Source organism: Halichoeres trimaculatus, unplaced genomic scaffold (assembly GCF_033239565.1).
Source record: "Halichoeres trimaculatus isolate MK-OKI-2021-1 unplaced genomic scaffold, fHalTri1.1 fHalTri1_scaffold_6, whole genome shotgun sequence".
In the NCBI taxonomy this organism is placed as follows: domain Eukaryota; kingdom Metazoa; phylum Chordata; class Actinopteri; order Labriformes; family Labridae; genus Halichoeres; species Halichoeres trimaculatus.
Window position 1 is genome coordinate 16,594,219 of NW_027437184.1, and position 20,067 is coordinate 16,614,285.

The 20,067-nt window shown below is 41.1% G+C and overlaps 1 protein-coding gene across 1 annotated transcript in view; it reads left to right on the forward strand.

Moving 5' to 3' along the window:
- The first annotated feature begins 3,049 nt into the window (after nucleotides 1–3,049).
- LOC141791572 (neuronal migration protein doublecortin-like) overlaps nucleotides 3,050–20,067 on the forward strand; it is a 29,898-nt gene continuing 12,880 nt past the window's right edge. Inside the window, exons 1-3 of the mRNA XM_074672138.1 lie at nucleotides 3,050–3,209; nucleotides 7,723–8,145; nucleotides 10,514–10,854. Of these exons, the coding sequence (XP_074528239.1) occupies nucleotides 7,782–8,145; nucleotides 10,514–10,854 (705 nt within the window). The 5' untranslated portion in view covers nucleotides 3,050–3,209; nucleotides 7,723–7,781. The remainder of the gene's footprint in view (nucleotides 3,210–7,722; nucleotides 8,146–10,513; nucleotides 10,855–20,067) is intronic.

Here is a 20,067-nt window from a genome sequence, read left to right on the forward strand (position 1 = left end):
CATTCTTTTTTTTTGTGGTATAGTTTTGGAAAGTAATATTGGTGTCCAGAAGATGGATTGTTTAGGGAAAAAAAAACATCTGTTTGCCTTGAAGTCAGTGCTTTTTAAGCATTAGACCAAAGATGAACTTTGATGAACCCCTTAAATTACCTTTGTGGCCTAGTTTTGAAGCCCAGAAGTCATCACTGCTCAAGATATTTCACAACAATAGACTTCATTTGTTTGCTGATGTTTCATTTGTGTTTCTCTTACCATTGCTGAGCCTGTTGGGAGTATCATGTGACACCGCTGAAGCTCTACTTCTCACCTTTCCCCTGATGTATGACCCCAGACTGAAAGAGCTGTGAGTGAAATCCATACCATGTTACAATAACTAACACAAAGTCTTTTCATTACTAGCAGTACATAGCCATGAGGTTCGGAGAAGTTTACATCCCCAAACTTGTCATTTGATATGGCAGTGAGGGCTTTCTGGTGCTGGGTGTTACGTTTTCTTCCCTTCAAAAGTTTCCCCCCTGGATGAGCCTGTCAGAAATGTCCACGCACTGACACATCATTTTGCATCTTCTGTCATGAACTACATATGCTCACAAAAAAACCAACCACAAACATTTTTCCCTTTTGCCCTTGAGGATCAGTTGTCATTTCAATCCTGCTTATTTTATCCGGTTATTCCTGTTTAAGTCAGACACAAACATATTACCTCTGAAAACATTAAGTACACAGTTAAATACTTCAACTTTTCTTTGATGTAATTTTAATGTCAGCTCTTTGAGAAGCTGTCCCAGGTGCTCTCTCAAAGAAAAAATAAGATGAAAGTGGGCTTACTATGTGCCAGTTACAAAAACATGTTGACTTACCACTGACATATTTAAAACAGTGCATGCGTGGTTTCCTCACTACAGCACTCTCCTTGAAGGGGACCAGAGAGAGAGGTCAGACACAAGCACTGTGGCATTAAAGCTTTTATCTCCTGCCTACAAAGAGCTCCACCAGACCAGAGCATCAAACTGTGGCTGTCTCAAAGCGATTCAGTTGACTGCAGAGGACACACATGAAAATCCACAATCAGGAACGGAAATGAGAAACTGCAATCCCAGAGCATATAAAGGATTTTCTGTCTCTGTTTAAATATATACTGTGAAAATAATGTACATATGATCACCTGTTGATTTGCTCACAGGAAATCTTGAAGCCTGAGGTTCAGTGTACAGGCAGAATAGGTGAGAGACTCACGTTTGCAAGAAGCAAAGATTTGCAAATGTCAAGTTATGATACCTATGGTTTATTATTAGCCTTTAAAAAGGAAATTTAACTTTTTTGTTTGCAATGGAATTAGTTTCTTAGTTTCTTTTTTTATTGTAGTTTGTTAACAGCTACGGCAGCTTTGACAAAAGCTAACAAACAGTTTGGTTTATTGTTTAGCAATTACGGATAATAAAAGCTTTGGGATAGACTTGAACCTTTAGAACAAAGAATAAACTGCACAGAAAACAATATTGTTTCTGTGACATTCGCATGAGAACATCTCCAGAAGACACAAACTACACAAATAAAAAAAAGGAATTGTAGTGAAGCCAAGTGACCAAATTAGCTTTATTGATTTCCAGCTAACAGATAACATCTGTCACTTTCAGTGACCATGCCTGTATCTGTATGATATGTACATATTTCAATAACTTAAATAAATCCATGATGTTTAGGACCCTGTGGTGACTTTATAAGGGATATTGAAATAGTTTCTTTCTTTTTTTTGTTCTTTACTTGAACATGGGCAAATATATATAGTATCACTATTATAGAGCTATTTGTTTCATAATCCACAACGTCAAATAAGATTATCATTGCTCAAATTGGTTATTTCTAAATGTTAATTCTCAGTAGTAGTGAACAACCCGACCAGTGCATTTACGGCATGTATACCCAAAGTCCCTTTGACAATACTATGCAGGCCAGCAAAGTTTAGCATTGAGAAGCAAGATCTGTCCTTATTCTCTGATGGTAACGATATTTTGGTGGGAACTGGACCTGAACTGGCAAAACAAAAAAGCTAAACAGGAGAGTGATAGAGCACAGCATAAAGGCTGAAGCATGGGTCAAGCTGTTTGTGATAAGAAAAGTGTTAAAAAGGCGATCTGAATACCATGCCTTTGCTTCCAAAACAAATGTACTGCTTGGCAAGAGTCACACTCTGAGGATATTGGATTATGGTGCTCAAGAGGAACTGAGTCTTTATCCTGGGAAAAGCACAACACTTTTAAAAACCATAAATAGTGAATACAGCCATAAGGACCCAAACTGCTTTTTTAGGCTCTTAACATATCTATTTCCACTTTAGGGCCTTGTCATCCCTCATCATGTTTAGGGTCAAAAGCACCAGCACTACTGAACTGAAATAAATTCTGTTACAAGTTGCTGGTAGTGTTCCAAGTGTAAAGACCCTGTCAAAGGGAAATAAGAAGACAATGGGTCATACATATGAGTGAAAAAATATATTGGCTAACTTGAAAAATTAGTGTTTAAACACTTTCTGTTGGTTTGACTGTGTTTGAATCTGAAGAAGGCCAAGTTAACTGCCAGATAATGATAGTTGAATGCTAATATTTTAATTTGTTACGATAAAATATGATGCAGTTTCTCCAAGTCTCTTCACAGTCTGAGAAACAGGCCTACTTGAAATTTATTTGAATCTTATACAGAATTATAATGCTACGATAAACTGCAAGCTTCCTGTGCAATTCATCAGAGGACAATGGTGGCAGTATGAGGTTGCTGATAGGGATCTTCTTGGTCTTGGGGTCAGTCTCTGAACGCCTCTGTGAGAACTACAGATTTTGACACACAGGGTTTGGCTTAATTTAGGATTTTCAATATAGGCTCTGACATTTTTCACTAATTACCTAACCCTCATTTACCATTTACTGTCCTGTTTTACACCTTATGGTGCGGGTGATGTCACCTCCACCCCAGCCCCACGCTAACTGCTGGTATCTCCAGTCTCTCCACGCGCAGTGGGCGGGTCCGGTGTTCGTTGGCTTTAGGACCCAGTGGCTCCTCCAGCGAGGGAAGGCAGCGGCTCGGCTCTCAGACTGAAGCAGACAAAGGCGAGGAGAGAGACGGCGTGCCGCTATCCTGCAGCATCGACTCACACATTCACTTACACTCCCCCTCGCACACACACTCCCTTCACTCCGCAAGCAGCAACGCAGGTGAGTCTGCCTCTAGGTGGGATTAACCACATACTTTATTGACTGTATGAGGATTGAAATGAGCGTGGCTTTCTTCAGGAGTGCTCAAGTGGAGGTGACATTCTAGTTTTTATGTTCTGAAAGAAATATTATCAGGTCTTCAGATTTGAGCAGGTGGATCGTGAGTAGGTGTGCACACCAAGCCCTCTATTCTTCCTCAAGAAAAACTTGGATTTTCTGCCGCTGTTCTCTGCCATGTGGCTGCACTCATTCATCAGAAATGGGAATAATGAGTCAGTGTGTTGCTTCATGAAACTTTTTTTTCATTTTGTGAATGTGGTATCACTGCGTGAAATGGCTGTTTTCTGGGTTTAGAGGAGCTTTGATAAAGATGCCTGGTGGTCAGACTGGTGTTGGTTTGTAAGGAGTGTTTAGTCACTGGGCTGTTGTGTGGGTGGCTCAGACAGGAACACAGAACCAGCTAGAAATATCAATGATAGTGTAAAATGTTACTGCAGTGCTGCTTAATGGTCAGAACAGGCTTTTATTTTGTCCCTGGTCTCTGGTGGGGCTTGAATCCAGGGACTGGTAAAGTCTGCAGTGAATTGATCAACCATTAAGAGATGTAATCATAATGTAAAGCTAGAGGACATCCTGAAATGTTCTTCCAGGGTCCAAAAAGAGAGGGCAAGCTATGAGGAGATCTACTTTCTGGGGCTGCAGCAGCAAAATCAGGAGCAGTAAATGGTGATGTCACTCTGGAGGCAGGCCCCCTGTTTGAGACAATGGACTGTCCTAGATGAAGCTCTACTGGGGAAGGGTCACTGTTAGCTCTGCCCATTAGTGCGGCAGATGGGCTTGAAACCTGGCCTTTGTCAGCTGAGGAGCACCCATCCCACTCAAGTCCCACCCCTAGCAGTATGTGAGCGTGTGTCTGGTCTGTGTGTGTGTGTGTGTGTATGTCATAAAAACCCCAGTCAGCAGCACAGCCAGGGGTTAGCAGGGGATTCGCCACATGGATGGGTGGCGGCAGCATGTGTCTTTCTGTTTCATTTAAATGGCATCTGTTTGTCAATGTGGCCCTCCTACTGTACTGTGTGTGTGCACCATGAGGGCGTTAAAGCATGGAGGACAATGAAGGATAGCAAAGTGGTCAAGTGAGTAATTAAAGCTGTGAGCAGAATGAGACATTGTTCGTTTATTGCTTTTACATGTATTGGATGACAAGGATGAAAGCGGCTCTAGGGTGATTATCATTAAATGCTGAAATGCTGTGCTGCATAATGACCTTTTTTTCATCAATTAATCAATCACTCAAAATCATCTCTAAGTGATTGTTTTTAAATGTTTGACAAAGAGTCTTAAAACAATATATACAGGTTTGCTTTTAAGCATAATGCAGAAAAGCAGCTCTCTGGACAGTGTAAAAGCTGGGACCATGGTGATGTCAACATTTTGCATCCATCCATCCATCCATCCATCCATCCATCCATCCATCCATCCATCCATCTATCTAATAGTTTTTATATAATTCATGGACTATCTTGCTTTAAATCATTGCATAACCAAAGTGAGAGAAAAATAAAAAATAAACTTTTCTTTGTTCAGAACTTCCTAAAATAACCAAGCATTTTTAACTTAAGAAATAATTTGATAAAATACGAATCATGATTCCACTTTGTTGCATTATGATACTGAATTATCAGCGATCCCAACATGGGAGCTCTTCTCATTTGGTGAATGGTTGAAAGTTTTAACAAAATGGAGCAACACAGCCATTTTTAGTCACCAAAGGAGCTGTAAAAATCAGGTTGTCTCATTGAGAAAACCATAACTTGAAGGTCTGATGTTCCTGAGCCACTCATATAGGATGTGTTTGAAGACAAGAAACCTCACATTCAATTTTGCAAAGGCCTGTACGCTAAGGGGATTCTTGTTTGGTGGTTTTAAAGGCTTTACTTTTCATTAACGTACTACTCCACTGGTCAACAGAAGATAAGATTATGATCAGTCTTCAGCAGCAGCAGCACTATGTTTAGAAATAATATTGAAGAACATCTGTGGAACAGGGCTTCTAGCAGGATACAGATAGCTCACTCTCTTGTGTGGGTGAGTGTGGTTGTTTTATGGGTTTCCATCAGTGTTAAAAGATATGGTTCATGGAGCTTTGGGGCTTTTTTGGGCAGAGTTGTGGTCATGTGGTAGGAGGTGAAGAAGAAGCGACCAGTCTTTGGATGGAAAAGCAGGTCCAGCCTTTGGCCAGTCCATCCACGTAGTATAAGTGGTGTATTGTTTATTAGCTGAACAGATGCATCGTTTGCATAAATTCTAAGGAGCAGGAAGGACTGCATCTCTTTGGACATTCAAATCATGGCTATTTTGAAAAAAAAAAAAAAAAGTAGGAAACAGAGTTTCACTTTGTATGACTCTACTATTCCTCCTGTTTCAAGGCCAGTTGTAATGTAGTAAAAGCTGGAACTGGTAGACACGTGTAATGACAAATGTTCTCACAAACAGGAACAGTTTTTCTGCCCATTATGTTTCATGTAGATTAACGTGTTACACTTCTTAAGACTTTGACAGCTGAGATATGAGTTTAGCTTACCTGTTTCTCTTCGTTACTGTGAGTGTATCCATGTGGACAGGGCTGTGCTGGCAGCATAGAGCAACCACAAACAAGACTATCTTCAGCATAAAATCATAATCCACAAACTCAGAGCAAACTATGAAATAAGAAAATACAAAGTGAAACATCTAATTCCAACACTTAAAATATTTATGATACCCTTATGATACTTTTAATGTTTTTGTAATTTTTATAATGTTTTAGATTATCCAACAGAAATTGGGTTCCAACCAGGTCAGGCGTCGAGACCCTTGGTTTCAATTTTTCCAGAATGGGACCCAAAAGTGGACCCAAAGGGGATGCACATGAATTGTTGGAAAAAGTCTTTGCTACACCTTTCTTATTGGGAACATGTGCATTTTATGACCCAGTGCATCAGAATTGCTGGGGCTGGCAATGCACTGTAACAGTAGTGATCAAACACCATTTAACGACAAATTTCAGATTGTTGTTGTTGTATGTCAGAAGGAGGTTGTTGTGTGTCCTTGAGCTGGGCTTGAGAAACACTAGTCTGGACCAGTGCTTAACTAGTTACCAAACAGTTTGTCAATGATTATTTCAATCTCTTAATTTCTTTCTTTCTTTCTTTCTTTCTTTCTTTCTTTCTTTCTTTCTTTCTTTCTTTCTTTCTTTCTAACATTTAAAAGGTGGCCACATGCCACACAATAATTCATCTGGTCAAATGAGACAACTGTTCACAGGTGTATGCAGGTGGAGTACAGAGGAAGAGATGGAGACCCATCATATGTGCACTCTGATAAATACAGCCTAAGTAGATGAGACACTGGATTACAACGTGCTCCTAGCAAGAACATTGCTTTAGTTCATGAAAGATTTTTTTCCCACAGTTGTATGGGGCTAATGTATCCTGGCCTTAGTGTTAATTAGAAAAACCGTATTATCATGCACCATACATTCAGTCATCTTAATCCCATCTCTGTGCACACATCCAATTCCAAGAACCCACATCACTGAATCCCTTACCCTACCCTACATTTCGATCAATGTTTTAGAAAACACAGCCAAAGGTTTATCTTATTGTATATTTTTGTATAAAATCTCTCATGACCAAAGGATAATATATCAGCAGGAAGTACAAGACCAATTTGATCATCTGTAAGATAAATAGCCAGTGTTGACTTTGTGAGTTCCTTAATAAAAACACTGTGTTGAAGTACAAACATGTTCATCACAAAAGCAGTCCAGGCTTTACAAGTTTAATCATGAACCCACATATACACACACAGATTGATCTTTGAAGTGGTCATGATTTGTTTGAGCAATGACCATCAAACCAGTTTTTCTTTCTCACTAAAAACGATTAGTGGTTGCTTCATTGTTCTCTTGCATGCAGACGATACCATTACATCATTGTAGATTTACACAAGTCAATTCCCATGACCAAATCGGAGAGGTTAGAAGTATCCTGCTTTTCAAATGGCATGAAAACAACACATTTCATTTTTTATTCATATTTAGTATTGTCTGTGATCAGAGACGGGAGACCAAAATCAGATTCAACATTTAGACCGCAAAATGGATTTTGAACCAAAGTTTGGATTGTCTTTGTTTCAGTGGAGAAAATGAAATGGAAAAAAACTTGCAGAACTTTTTAGCCATCTTATCACTACAATAATACTAAACTGCAGATTAAACTCAGCATGCAAACCTAGCACATACGTTAATTGGGTGATTTTATGCTTGTTTATGTTTGTCTTTTAAAACAAATTATACCCAGTGTATTTCTGTAACAAGGCAATGGTTCTGCACAGTTTTGCAGGGTGTTCATTTCAAGTGCTGTTGTTGTGATATCAGTGCTTTTGTAAATTGTTCTTCAGCTCTGCAGTTAAGCAATATGCACCAATGGACTTCATCATAGATTACACATTGTTTTCTTTTCGTTCCTAGACTCTCCGGAGCTGGTCACCACTACCACACATCAGTCACAACCATCACTGTCAGTCGTCATGGAGCTAGACTTTGGACATTTTGATGAGCGAGACAAGACATCTCGTACCCCTCGAGGCGGGCGCATGAATGGACTTCCCAGCCCTACCCACAGTGCCCACTGCAGCTTCTACCGCACACGTACTCTGCAGGCCCTCACCAGTGAGAAGAAGGCCAAAAAGGTGCGCTTCTATCGCAATGGGGACCGCTACTTCAAGGGCATTGTGTATGCTGTGGCCAACGACCGGTTTCGCACCTTTGACTCGCTCCTTGCTGACCTCACACGTTCGCTCTCTGACCACATCAACCTGCCGCAGGGGGTCCGTTTCATCTTCACTGTAGATGGGTCTCGCAAAATCTGTGCTCTGGATGAGCTAGAGGAAGGTAAGAAGATTTAACACCAGGACGCACCAAGCCCTTCTTACTTTTCTGTGTCCCCCAGTTCAACTGCTGTGATGAGATCAACCAGGTCACAACATTTCCAGTTCTGAGATTACAAGTCTTATCTTTTTAGTCTAGAGAAGTATAATCTCTTCATGGGATGTGTTTTGACTTCTAATCTAAGGGGTAACTTGGGACAGTGTCCACTTCTCTTAACTCGCTGCATGCTGTACACTTTTTTAATGCTGTTAAATGCAAGAGTCAATTCTTCAAAGGCAATGGAGTTGTTTGCCTGAACATAGTGGAGATGTTTGAAAATAAAAGGCTCATTGTGCTTTAATTTATTAGTCTGTCCTGAGAGTAGCCTGAAAGTAGGTCTTCAATCTTGCTCTTAGGACTTCTAAGTCCCAATTTTTTATGTTTTAAGACTCTGACCCCTCAAAAGGTTTGGACGGAGCTGTGAAGTCAGCTTGCTGCAGCTTGGCAGAATAAATGCTCTCTTAATAGACAACAATAGCATCTACTTCTTTAAAGAAATCTACAGCTATTTGGGAGCCCTTTACTGTCAAACATCTCCATCAGCATCTGGGGGAGGAAATCCTTTTTAAGAAACACAATTTTCAGCATGTTAATATGTAGTTTAACTCAGCAGTCAAGGTATTTCATATGACTTAGTTTGTTGCTGATTAATTTGTCTTTCTGTCTGAGAGCTGGGGTTGTTGGATTGATGAACAGCTTCATGAGCAGCTGCCACCATGCCTGTTGTGTCTGCTGCAGTCAGCATTTGGCATCAGAAAGCTAATCAGAAGTGTTGTATGTGCTGTCGTATTCATGTTGTAAAAGTGGCCAAAGATTATGAGGACTTTTTTTTTTCTTCTTCCACTAAATGAATGAAGTCTTTGCTTGGCACCGGGTAACATTGGCCATGTGTGACACAGTGAGGAGATTGATTTTTCAGTGAAACTTGGCGCAGTACAAAGCTTTTATCAAGGAGGGGATGTGAGTAATGTTCAAATAAAGTAGAAATGTTTTTTGACAATGATGGTGACCTTGGTTTGGACCCAGTTTGAGTCCTGCTTGAACTCTGGGCTTTTCATGAGATTATTCAACAAACGTGGGATGAATTAAAGTGGGTAAGGTAAACTGCAGCTGAAGTTTTTGTCAAAAAGAGATCCCCATCACTGCTCCTTGAGCTGCTTGGTAAAGATAGGAGCGTCTTTGTGCTATTCTACACGTGTGTGGGTACTGTAAAGAAGGGGCAGCACAGTCAGCACTGTGGGTGGGTGGGGGGCATTTCATTGTGCTTCCTCTTGTGGGATATAATTAATTTCTCCATCTCCTCTGCACTGTTTAATCCCATTTTGTGTCTTTGTCTTTGCCATAATTTCTCCACATTTGGCCTAATTGTTGCCTTCTGGATTCCCCCTTTGTCAAAATTTCCCTTTCCCTTCCTCCCTCCTCTCCACCCTGCTGCATTCAGTCTTTACTTTAAATTATCTCCCTGTCTGGGGCTGGGCAGCACAATCTGCTGTAAAGACCGGGGGGTCGATTATGATAAAAATGAAAAACTAATTTGAGGATTGGTGGGAAGATGAGCCAATTTAGGATATGTACATTTGCTAGGCGGCTGTAGAATAGTTTAACGCTTCGACTTATTTGAGTAATAGTAAAAGATTTTCTCTGTGTAGATGTTCAACAGGGAGCTCAGTCAGTTTATTTCTGTCTCCCTGAGGGAAAGTTGTTTTAATGTAAGTCAAACCAAGCTAAGTGATACATGCTTCAAACTCAAAACAGAATCAATCTTTAATCAGTGAAGATGTGTTTCTGCAGTCATGCACTTGGTGTGAGCTGAAACACAGGTATTGCAGGACTGATCCATTCAGTCATGGGGGGACCTTGAAGTTTAAACTCTTAGACAAAGACTTACATTAATAACACATCACTTTAAACCACCAATGTCCTTTGAATTCAGGAATAAAACACCAATTCCCCATCATTACTAGCTAGATATTGTAGTTTCGTAGTGTTTATAAATCCAATCCCTAGATGTCTAAAATATTTGTGATACAGTGTGGTTTTTGGTTTGTCATTCCATGATCAAAAAATACAGTTTCAAAAAAACCAGATAACATGTCTCTAGAAATGATCTCGTTACTCAGGGCCTTGCAGTAAACATTTTACAACAATGAAAGCACCGAAACCAGTCCTGCTACTTAACCAAGTCATAAGGTTTTATTTGTGAAATAATGTCTGTTGTAAAAGAAATCAAAGGTTTATGTTTAAGTTTTGCTTGTTTAAATGTTTCCTCCTTGGCGCCTTTGGGACTCTCAGATGTTACAACTGAGTATCAATTCTTTTTTTGCCCCCCCAGGGGAAAGCTACGTCTGTGCATCAGAAAACTTCTATAAGAAGGTCGACTACACAAAGAATGTCAACCCCAACTGGTCTGTGAATGTAAAGGCCTCAGCAAGCCAGAAGAACATGCAATCCTTAGCTGCTAAGGCTGCCGGCGAGCCCAGAGAGACCAAGGACTTTGTTCGACCCAAGCTAGTGACGGTGATGCGCAGCGGTGTGAAGCCTCGCAAGGCCGTGCGCGTCTTGCTCAATAAGAAAACAGCACACTCCTTTGAGCAGGTGCTCACCGACATCACAGAGGCCATCAAACTGGAGAGCGGAGTCGTCAAACGGATCTATACACTGGATGGCAAACAGGTACGTCTCTTTCCATGGAATCCTCTCACCCTGCTGAAATACTGAGCTGGCAGTTGCTTTGACTGTCTCCATTTGTTTAGTGGACATGGTTTTGTGGAATACAGGAGCAACAGAACTGTATTCAAACATAGCCCCACAACAGGAAAATTTGTGGTCAGGTTTGGAGCAAGTCCACCATTTGTGTGTCTGACCACATCCAGGCAGGTATCAGGATCAAAGTAAAGCAGGAAATAGACTTATTTATTTAGAAATGTAAAAAAAGACACAGATGTCTTTGTCCTTCTCCTCTCAGTCAGTGATGACACAGCTGATCCATGAGAACCTCCAACAGCCATGAGAGCAACCTGTGTGCACAACCAGTTTCATTGTACGCCGTCTTTATGTGTCAGCCAGCATACTCTCCTGTCTTGTGGTTCAGGTCAGTAGGATCCTGCCCACCAGCTTTTGTTGAAGAGTTTTTTAGGCCAGCGGTATTTCTGCGTTCATTGGTCATTGAAAAGCTTTAAAGTCCTGGGATGTTCTGTCTTTATGGTTGTGTACAAAAGGCCAAGCCCTCTATTGTCGTGTTTGATCATTGCGGCTCTGTTAGGGATGGTTCTCTTTAGAGTTTGATGGAACAGAGAAAATACAAGTCCAGAAAAGTCTTTGGATTAATACTTTAAGAAACTAGTTTCAACAAAAACACTATAGATTATGAATGCAATCTGACCTTGAGAGCCCTAATCTTTGTAGTTGTACAAAGTTGTACAGCTCTTCCAGTCATCAAAGCGTTTTCCAAACGCTTGTTAGTCAAGTTTGTTCAAGTTGTCCATGGGTGTTTCTTGGTTTGTATCATGTAAGACAAATGTCTGTAATAACACTGACCATTCTCAGGTGTGCTATAAAGAGACCCTCCAACTCTTGTAGCTGAATAGACTTAAGGATAGAAGAAGAAAACAAAGTTGTGTTTGTAGTGACTGGCCATGGGCAGTAAAATCTCCTGTTAATGTGCTTACATTAGATCTTTATTTTATTTTTATATGAAAGCGTGAAACTTTCTTTTCTCACAACCCAACTTTTCATTTTTAACTTAGCCATTGTTGACCTCTGGAAAGGGGAGACTCTAGTTTGTAAAGCTACAATGTTAGCCATGCTGCTGAATTTTAAACTCTTCTGTGGGTAGGGATGGGTACCTTTCACATCCGAAACAATATGGTACCATATACGGTGTTGGCACTTAGCGATACCAATTTCCAGTACTTTTGTGTGTTTATGTTGTAAATAGATATCAATTTTTTCAATAGTAAAATTTCAACATTTTTCAATTTTAAAAATTCATATTTCAACATATAACCTTGCAGTGCTGTGTTTGTGTCCAGTAGATTTTGTTGCCCTCGGTGGACAAACCCATAAGTCTTATTTCTGTAAAGCAGACTATCTCCTGTAGATATTCCATGATCACCAGTCTAGCTGCAAATTGCAGGCTTACATTTAAAAAGGCCTCAAAACATGCTACCATTTTAAACTTGTATGATCGTTAAATTCAGATTCTATTTAAATGAAAGTCATCAGTCAAACATGGCTCCTGTGACATTATTTTATTATTTATTTTACATACAAATAAATAAAGTACTGCACAGAAGTGATCTGGAGAATTGATTGGGACACAGCTGTTAATTTAACCAATACAAAGTCACCAAAGTGGCGTTGCTAATCAGTTGATCCATACCAAAGCTGACCACATGCTTCTCTTTGGCCAAATGTCACTCCCTGGGGGAGACCCTGTTTTCTCTGTAAATAAGTAAAGCTGAAGGGACAAATGTTTAATTCATGAGTTCATGTTTTGTTGGAGCAATATTTAGGTAAAACCATGCAGAGTCAACTATAAGCCTGTGGAAAGGTCTGTGAGGTAGACCATCTACTGCTTTTTAAAATAAAAATATTGTGGGGCCTTTTAAGATTTGTCTTTAGTGCAGCTGGGAGTGATCTTGTGACCATAGTTGCATCATTGGACCTTCCAAACGAACACAAACACTGAACATCCTTTTTGCTGATTATTGCAAATCTACCACCTGTAGCTGTGCGTCTGGATCAGATACCTGTGTGTCTTCACTCATGTGAATCACAGTTTAATTAGCAGAGGCGGAGATGAGGAGCCAGCGTGGAAGCATGTGTGGGTATGAACACGGACATCTGTTCCTCAGTCTTCTTTTGATGTGTTTAAATGTTGGATAATTCTCCTGTGGGGACGTTTTTTTCTTGTATTATTCATTACGAATGGGCCGAGGATTGCGCCCTGCAGAGCTCCTTTGGTGTTGTACTTCTGAATTTGTTTCCTCTGTATTAATACACCCTGAATCAGATGAGTCTTGGAGGAGGGGAGGGGCACTGAGATGATGGATGAGGGGATTTGATTTTAATGCTGTCTCCCAAGGGTGCAGTCTGGCTGCCCCAGGTCTTAGACCAGTTTTTCTACAGAAACTCTTACGAAGATGTTTGGATATCATTATCTATTTAATGCATTTATACACAGTTTCTAAACTATATGCTGTGGTTGGGTTTTGGTTCCTTTTCTTTGATGATAATGGTTTTTCTGTCTGTGCATGTTTAAAGATGAAAACCACAAAAGTAGTTTGATATTCACCATATGGGAGCCTCTCCAATCGTAGAATATTGATTATGTTGTCACCACTGGAGATAAAGATGAATTATTTCATGATTAGTGTCTGTGGGTGGCAGACGCCAGGGACCCCCAGCATGCATTGCACTGCACACTGTAATCGCTGCACACATTATTGCAGCGTCTTTGTGTGCCGGCACACTGCAGCTGCTGCGTGGTGGAGGTGATATGGTAGAAGCAGTATTGATGCAGTGCCTGCCCCTCCCTCCCTGACTCTGCACCGATCCTCCTCTTACCATTCCTTTGCGATAGATAGCTGCTAGGAATGGTTGCTAGGAGACCACATCCCAGGCACAAAGAGAGCCCAGCTGGTGTGGACCGGTCTGTCAGAAACCACATCCTGCATGTAGTGGGTGTGAGAGTTTACTATCAATGCAAGGCTGTGATTCAAAAATGACATGTCAGGGTTTTTTTTCCTGTAATATCCATCATGGTTGAAAATCTCAGAGAAATATCTGTGTTTATTAGTTCAGAGCCTTCGTTTCTATCTTTCGTTCTATCTTCTTTATGTTTTTTTTTTCAATCTTGATTTCACCTTTTCCTGTAGTACTGCCTAGGAAATAAAAGGTGGCCTGCCCTCCTCTCTTTTGTCAGCATAATGAACAAAATCACTCCCATTTTCCCCTCAAATGCTGCTTTTCACTTTAATCAGGAAGGGTGGGGCCAGTAGATTCGGGAGACATTTAAGAGCAAATTAGGATCATTTTGTTTTTAGCAGATGGGTAATAATTACTCCCAGTGTGTTAAAAAAATCTTGATTTGCCTTGACTGCTTCTATAGTCTGCATTAAATTAGAGGGGCTTTATTTAATTGCTGGCAGCCATTTTGTATTCATTCCTTTCTGCCGGAGGTGTCTGTAGAGGAGAATAGTCCTGATTTGCATGTGAGATTCAGTTCTTTTTAGAGATTTTCACCTAAATTTATGCTTCATCTAAAAAAAACATTTGTGGAATATGTTGAAGGTGATGTGTGATTTATCCGTATGAGCCGTCACCATGACTCTGCAGAGATTTAGTGGATTTAAGTGTGCAGGATACTGACCTGGGTGAGATCAGAGGCAGCATAAGGGGTGTTTTTTGGAGCCACAAAAGCAAAGAAGTGTTTGCTTCAGGCACAAGGTCACACTGTTATTGTGGGAGAACAAAAGATTCCAGTTTCCTTTAAAAGTTAAAACTCTCTATGAGGAGTAATTTGCAAAAAAAGGATCCACGAACAGGCATAGGTTCAGTGCTTCTTAACGACTAAAATACATCTATAATGAGGAAGAAAATCCTGCTTTTTCCTGCGTTATCAGTGCTCTCACAGTCCGCCTGCTCTTTGCCACGCTGCAGAAGCAGTTGTCATGGCAATAAGCTCTGCCGTGATGGATTCAGTGTGTGACAATGATTGTAATACGCTGAGTGTGCTCTTTACACAGCATCTTACCTGCTTGCTCTCTGCTCCTCAGCCTTCAACACAGCTCACTGCAGCCACAGTTCACCCACACACACCCCCCACTCACACCGTCTCAGCGTTGAGCGTGGCAGACAGTCAGGCTGACAGAGGGGCGTGGTCCCCCTGTGATAGAGCATTTCAAGGAAACATGGTAGTCTGAGTGTATCCTCTGTGCTCAGATCCCCTCACACCCCCCACCCCCTGGTACCACATCAACAAGTGAGCATGACCTGAGGGGGTACAGAAAAGGAGGAAGCACGATTTAATAATGCTAGGGCCACATCAGTCAGGCAAATGGAAATGCTGCTTCCTCGAGGTTGGGGAGGGGTGGGGTTAAAACAACATTGTGCACCAGCTGCTCCCCATGACTGTGCAGATATATCCCTGCCTAAGTGGCTCATCTGTGCTCCAAATGCATCCAGAGCACCTTGGAAACCGACACTGGGCCAGAGCATCAAGGTCAGACACGGGTCAAAAGGCAGTGTGCGGACATGGCTGTCCAGGGGGTATTACTAAAAACTGTTTCTGATGATCAGATGCTGTCTTTTATATTTTCTTTCTCTAAATTTGTCAGAAGACCTCAGTCAGGAGCTGATTGGTGTTTTGACGGGATTTTAATTTACATAACCACCTGTTCGATAAACACTCCATCATCAGTCTCTTTTTGCTCATGGCTTTTGAATATCCACAGGCGTCAGTATTAATTCAGTTTTTGTTGATTTTCTGATGAATCTCCACACCGGAGCTTTAACTGAGCATCCGATACAAATGCAGACACCCTGACGCAGTTTTTTTTTAGTCCTGACAGCTTCCTTTTCTATCTTGTATTGTTTGTGAAACCCTCAGTCGAATTGGACAAAATGGAGACTCTGTGTTTTGGAGGAATATTCAGCTCAGTGCAGAGGAGCAGATATTGATCAGGTCTGTTTGCCTACAGTGAAGGAAACCGTGTAGGAGGGTTCCCATGGGCTGCAAAGCAAGGTGCTCTTTCCCTTTTTCATCTTCTGTATTCTTCCTTCTTTCCTTCTTATTCTTAGCTGAACAATAAGGTATTTTATGAATTTTTACCAGGTTTAACTTTCATTTTACTTCATCAGTCTTTATTTTATATAGGCCTACTCTTTCCTTTGTTTTTCTTAAAGAAAGGAAACTGTCAAATTCATCGAAGATAATCTCACATCAGATTAGCACAATTGGTTATATTCGATTTCTCTGACCGGCCATGTGCTGACTCATTAATGTCAGTGGTAATCCTTTCAGCCAATCAGATCATGAATAATAGCCGAGAGTGAAAACAGCCACATCATTAAATAGCTTTAGCACAGAGATCAATTAACGTGGCTGTGCAGAGTCAGAGATGAGACCGATAGTGGAGAGGAATCACTTCTGCATTCATGGTAACTCTGACTGAGATGCTGGAAGGATGAGCTGAAGACAAGCAGCTGCTTGTAGGAGACAAAAGATGGAGGGGAAGTTTCTTGTTGCTTCAAACAAAAATAAAAGCTATTGTAACTGCTGACTAAGCTACCTTAAGGGGCTTTGGACACTGTTTTTTTGTATTAAATGTAGGGCTGCAACTAACGATTATTTTTAGTGTCGACTAATCTATCAATTATTTTTTCGATTAGTCGATTAATCACGATTATTTTGAGTTTCAACCTAATTTGGCCTTTAAAAGGTTCAGACCTTTATAATTCAACCTGTGTTTTGCATTTTTACTGCATTTACCCAGAGTTAGGTTCTCACCTCTGATTGGTCAGCCCTGTGTCACGTTTGTTTGTCTTTATTTCATTCATGATGACGTGAAAAAATATAAGTACTAGGCTATACAAAAAATAAATAGGCTAAATCTCAAACTGAATGAAGCAGGTAACAGGGAAATTAAGTTGTTGTACGCAGTGTTGGACAGACCGCTTATTAGTGACTTTGGGCTCGTTTTCAAATGTTTATTTGCTCATTGGGGCTTGCTTTGCTCTTTGTGTGATCCCGTCTGAATCTCTCCCAGCTCTCCATAACAACACGTTAAGTTTCGTTTCCCTACATGCGCTACTTCCACTTCGCTCATGCACACTCCGCCCCTCCTCCTCCCGCTGAGTGTTACCGCTGCAGTGTGAGCTTGAGAGTAATAAATGTCCTCTCTTTTCTAAAGTTAGGGGAACTGTCTGTAACAGAGAGTGAAGGAGACTCTCTAGATCACGTTATCAGACGCTAAACTCCGGGAGTTGTCAGGCTCCGTCAGAGCCTCCATTAGCGCGCAGCGCTCTCTGGAAGTGGAGATTTTTCCTCATCAATATTCCTCAGGTATGAACTTAGTGATCTTTTCCCATAAAAGTATCCAATAACACAGCACCTCATGGTGTGAACTGAAGTTACAAATGAGTATTACCCCCTGGTATTTGATTTCACCATACGACAACAACAATAAAAACAATAATACGACGCGTCGACTATTAAAATTTGCGTCGATGAATTTTTTTCGTCGACGTAGTCGATTATGTCGACTAATCGTTGCAGCCCTAATTAAATGAACAACAGACTTGGGGTTAAAATAAGTGGCCTATGAACAAGACTGTTAAAGTCTATATTTTGGACAAAAAACTAGTTGTAAAGATTATTCTTGCATGATAAAAACTGATACTGTTTCAAACTTCGGTTGCTAATATCTGAGTGAAATCAGAGACATTTTCTGTTTTTCAGAGCCAATATTGAATTTAATTTGCTTTGTAGAGGGAACCTACATTAATTGGACTAAACGTCTGCTTCACTCTCCTCAGCAGGGAGTCCAGAACTACAAAATGCTCAATTTCTGTGTTTACCACTTTAATGTGATGACCCAATGATAACCTGGGGCATGATTGGCTGGAGCTGGGTTAAAGAAACTCTAAATAATTCAGTTGTTGTAGTTGGTGGATCCCTGCGTAGCTGCTGGTGGTGTTGGTGGTTTTTTTTGGGGGGGGGTTGTGTGGTCCTGACAGCTGGTGAGGCAGAGATTAGGGATGGGCTTGGTGGGGCAGAGAGTGGTGGGCACCTGGAGTCTGGAAGGAGCCAGTTTTTCAGGGAGCCCCTCCCACCTCCCTCAGAGTGACCACATACTAAGTATACACAGTATGACAGGGTTTGGGTCATCTTGACGTTGAATGTCTTGTTGCCAGGCGGATCTGGATGATGCCGTTGGATGCCCTTTAAAAACCAGCATCCAAATGTTTTCAAGCTGGCTCGTTGCTGCCTGGTTTCAAAGAGACTCTGACATTTCACATTTGATCTGATCAAACTCTGACAGAGTGGCTTTCAGCTGTGTTTCAAACAACTACAGACAAATGTAGAACCAAGATTCACTGTGATAAAAATGAATAAAAATCATTGTGTGTAACAAGAAGAAAAAGAGGGCGGACTGGGAAATTAATTGGATGTTTGGCACAAAATGTACAGACCTGCGTGGTAACTCTAGATTGTGTGGATCTTAAGTGACCCCTGTTAGCAATAGGATTAGTCCGACTGCTTAGAGGGACTCAGTGTTTTGGCTATGGACTCTCTGGGAGGATGGGTGCTCTCTGAAACAGCTAAGGTCATGGCAACATAAGAGTCCTGTCTTTTCTGCCTGAGTTGAAATGTTTTTCTCTGCAGGAGATACATTAAAATTGCATCTTCTCTTGGGTAGATGAGTGACAGACTGCCTGTCATGAAAAAAGCTAGTCCTGTCTGTCAGACACCTGCAGAGAAGACATAGTCTTCATTACAAACTGAGGTTCTGTTAGAGGAGATTAAACTCACGGTCCGTAGGATAAACACTTTATCCCTTTAATCTGCTCTGTTCCTAAACCTATTAAAACATGGACCAGCCTTCAAACTTCCGCCCCAATCGAGTCCATTTTCCATTTCCTACTCCTCTCTGCTGCCCTTAGGGAAACAAGACTTCTAATGCCTCCATCTTATGATTAACTGTCAGGTGCCCTTGTTGCACACAACAGTTTAACCTACTGAGAGCAACATGCTTCTAATCTCCTGATAATGGACACAGAAAAAAAAGATTGCTGTGTGTGTGTTAACCGTGGCTGAAAACCAATCATTTTCAGATCCCTGGAGTCAAAGCACCATCTTTGTCTTCCAGCAGGGATCTGCCAGGCCTGTATCCGGGGAATCTTGTGGTACTCGGAGAGAGGGTACAGCTGTTGGATGCCTCGCCAGCGAGTCACCACCGCACACTTTTAGCTTGTCTAGCAGGACGGAGAACCAACATGGCAGCTGCTGGGGTGCAGTGATCCCAAATTATCTGCAGCTCATAGTTTGGATGCGTATCACAAAGGAAACCATGATGCATCTTGACTATTCTGGCAAACTTCCCAACATGGGGTAAACTTTCAAGCCATGGACCTCTCAGACACCACAGCAGAGGGTCTTTAATTTCTTAGAGGAAAAAAAAAACTGCTGTTTTCTAGAGAGACTTCCATCCTGCTACAGTAGCCTGGGATAAACTGGCTTTATTTTTCTCTGTATAAATCAAACTGACTACACTTGATTTGGCTCGAGTCTTTTATGGAACAGTTTAATCAGATGATAGGTCTTGATCCAATAATTCAAGTGAGAAAGAATAGAATTCTATTGGTGCTGACAGACAAACTGGAAATGACTGAGATTATCTTACTTATGTTATCTCATCCCCACCAAAAAAAAAACCAAGGGGGAGAAGTGCTTTAATTTGAGAGGCTTCAATGGGCGTGCCTGAGCTGGTAACAAGGTTTATATAATGGAGAGCGAAAGGAGAAGGTGTGTCCCTCAGACATCTGTCTACTGAGGCCATATTGTGTCAACAGCTGCTGTAATGTGAAAAGACCCTGGGGAAGGAAGTTCATTCACTTAAACATTACTGCAAAGGTGAAACATTATACTCTTTGTTTGGCCTTTTTCACCCTTTGTGTTTGTGTGTTTTGTTACATGCAGCTACTGCAGCTAAAGGCATGTTAACATGACAAGCACAACACAAAAATGGCCTGCTAGCTCCTCAGGCTGGTTAATCATCTGGCTGGATGACAGAAAAATCCCTTACATTCACTCTTTTAGCGTGTGAAATGTTTACTGTGTCGACCTTATTTGATAAATGAAACATAACCAGTCTTTAAATC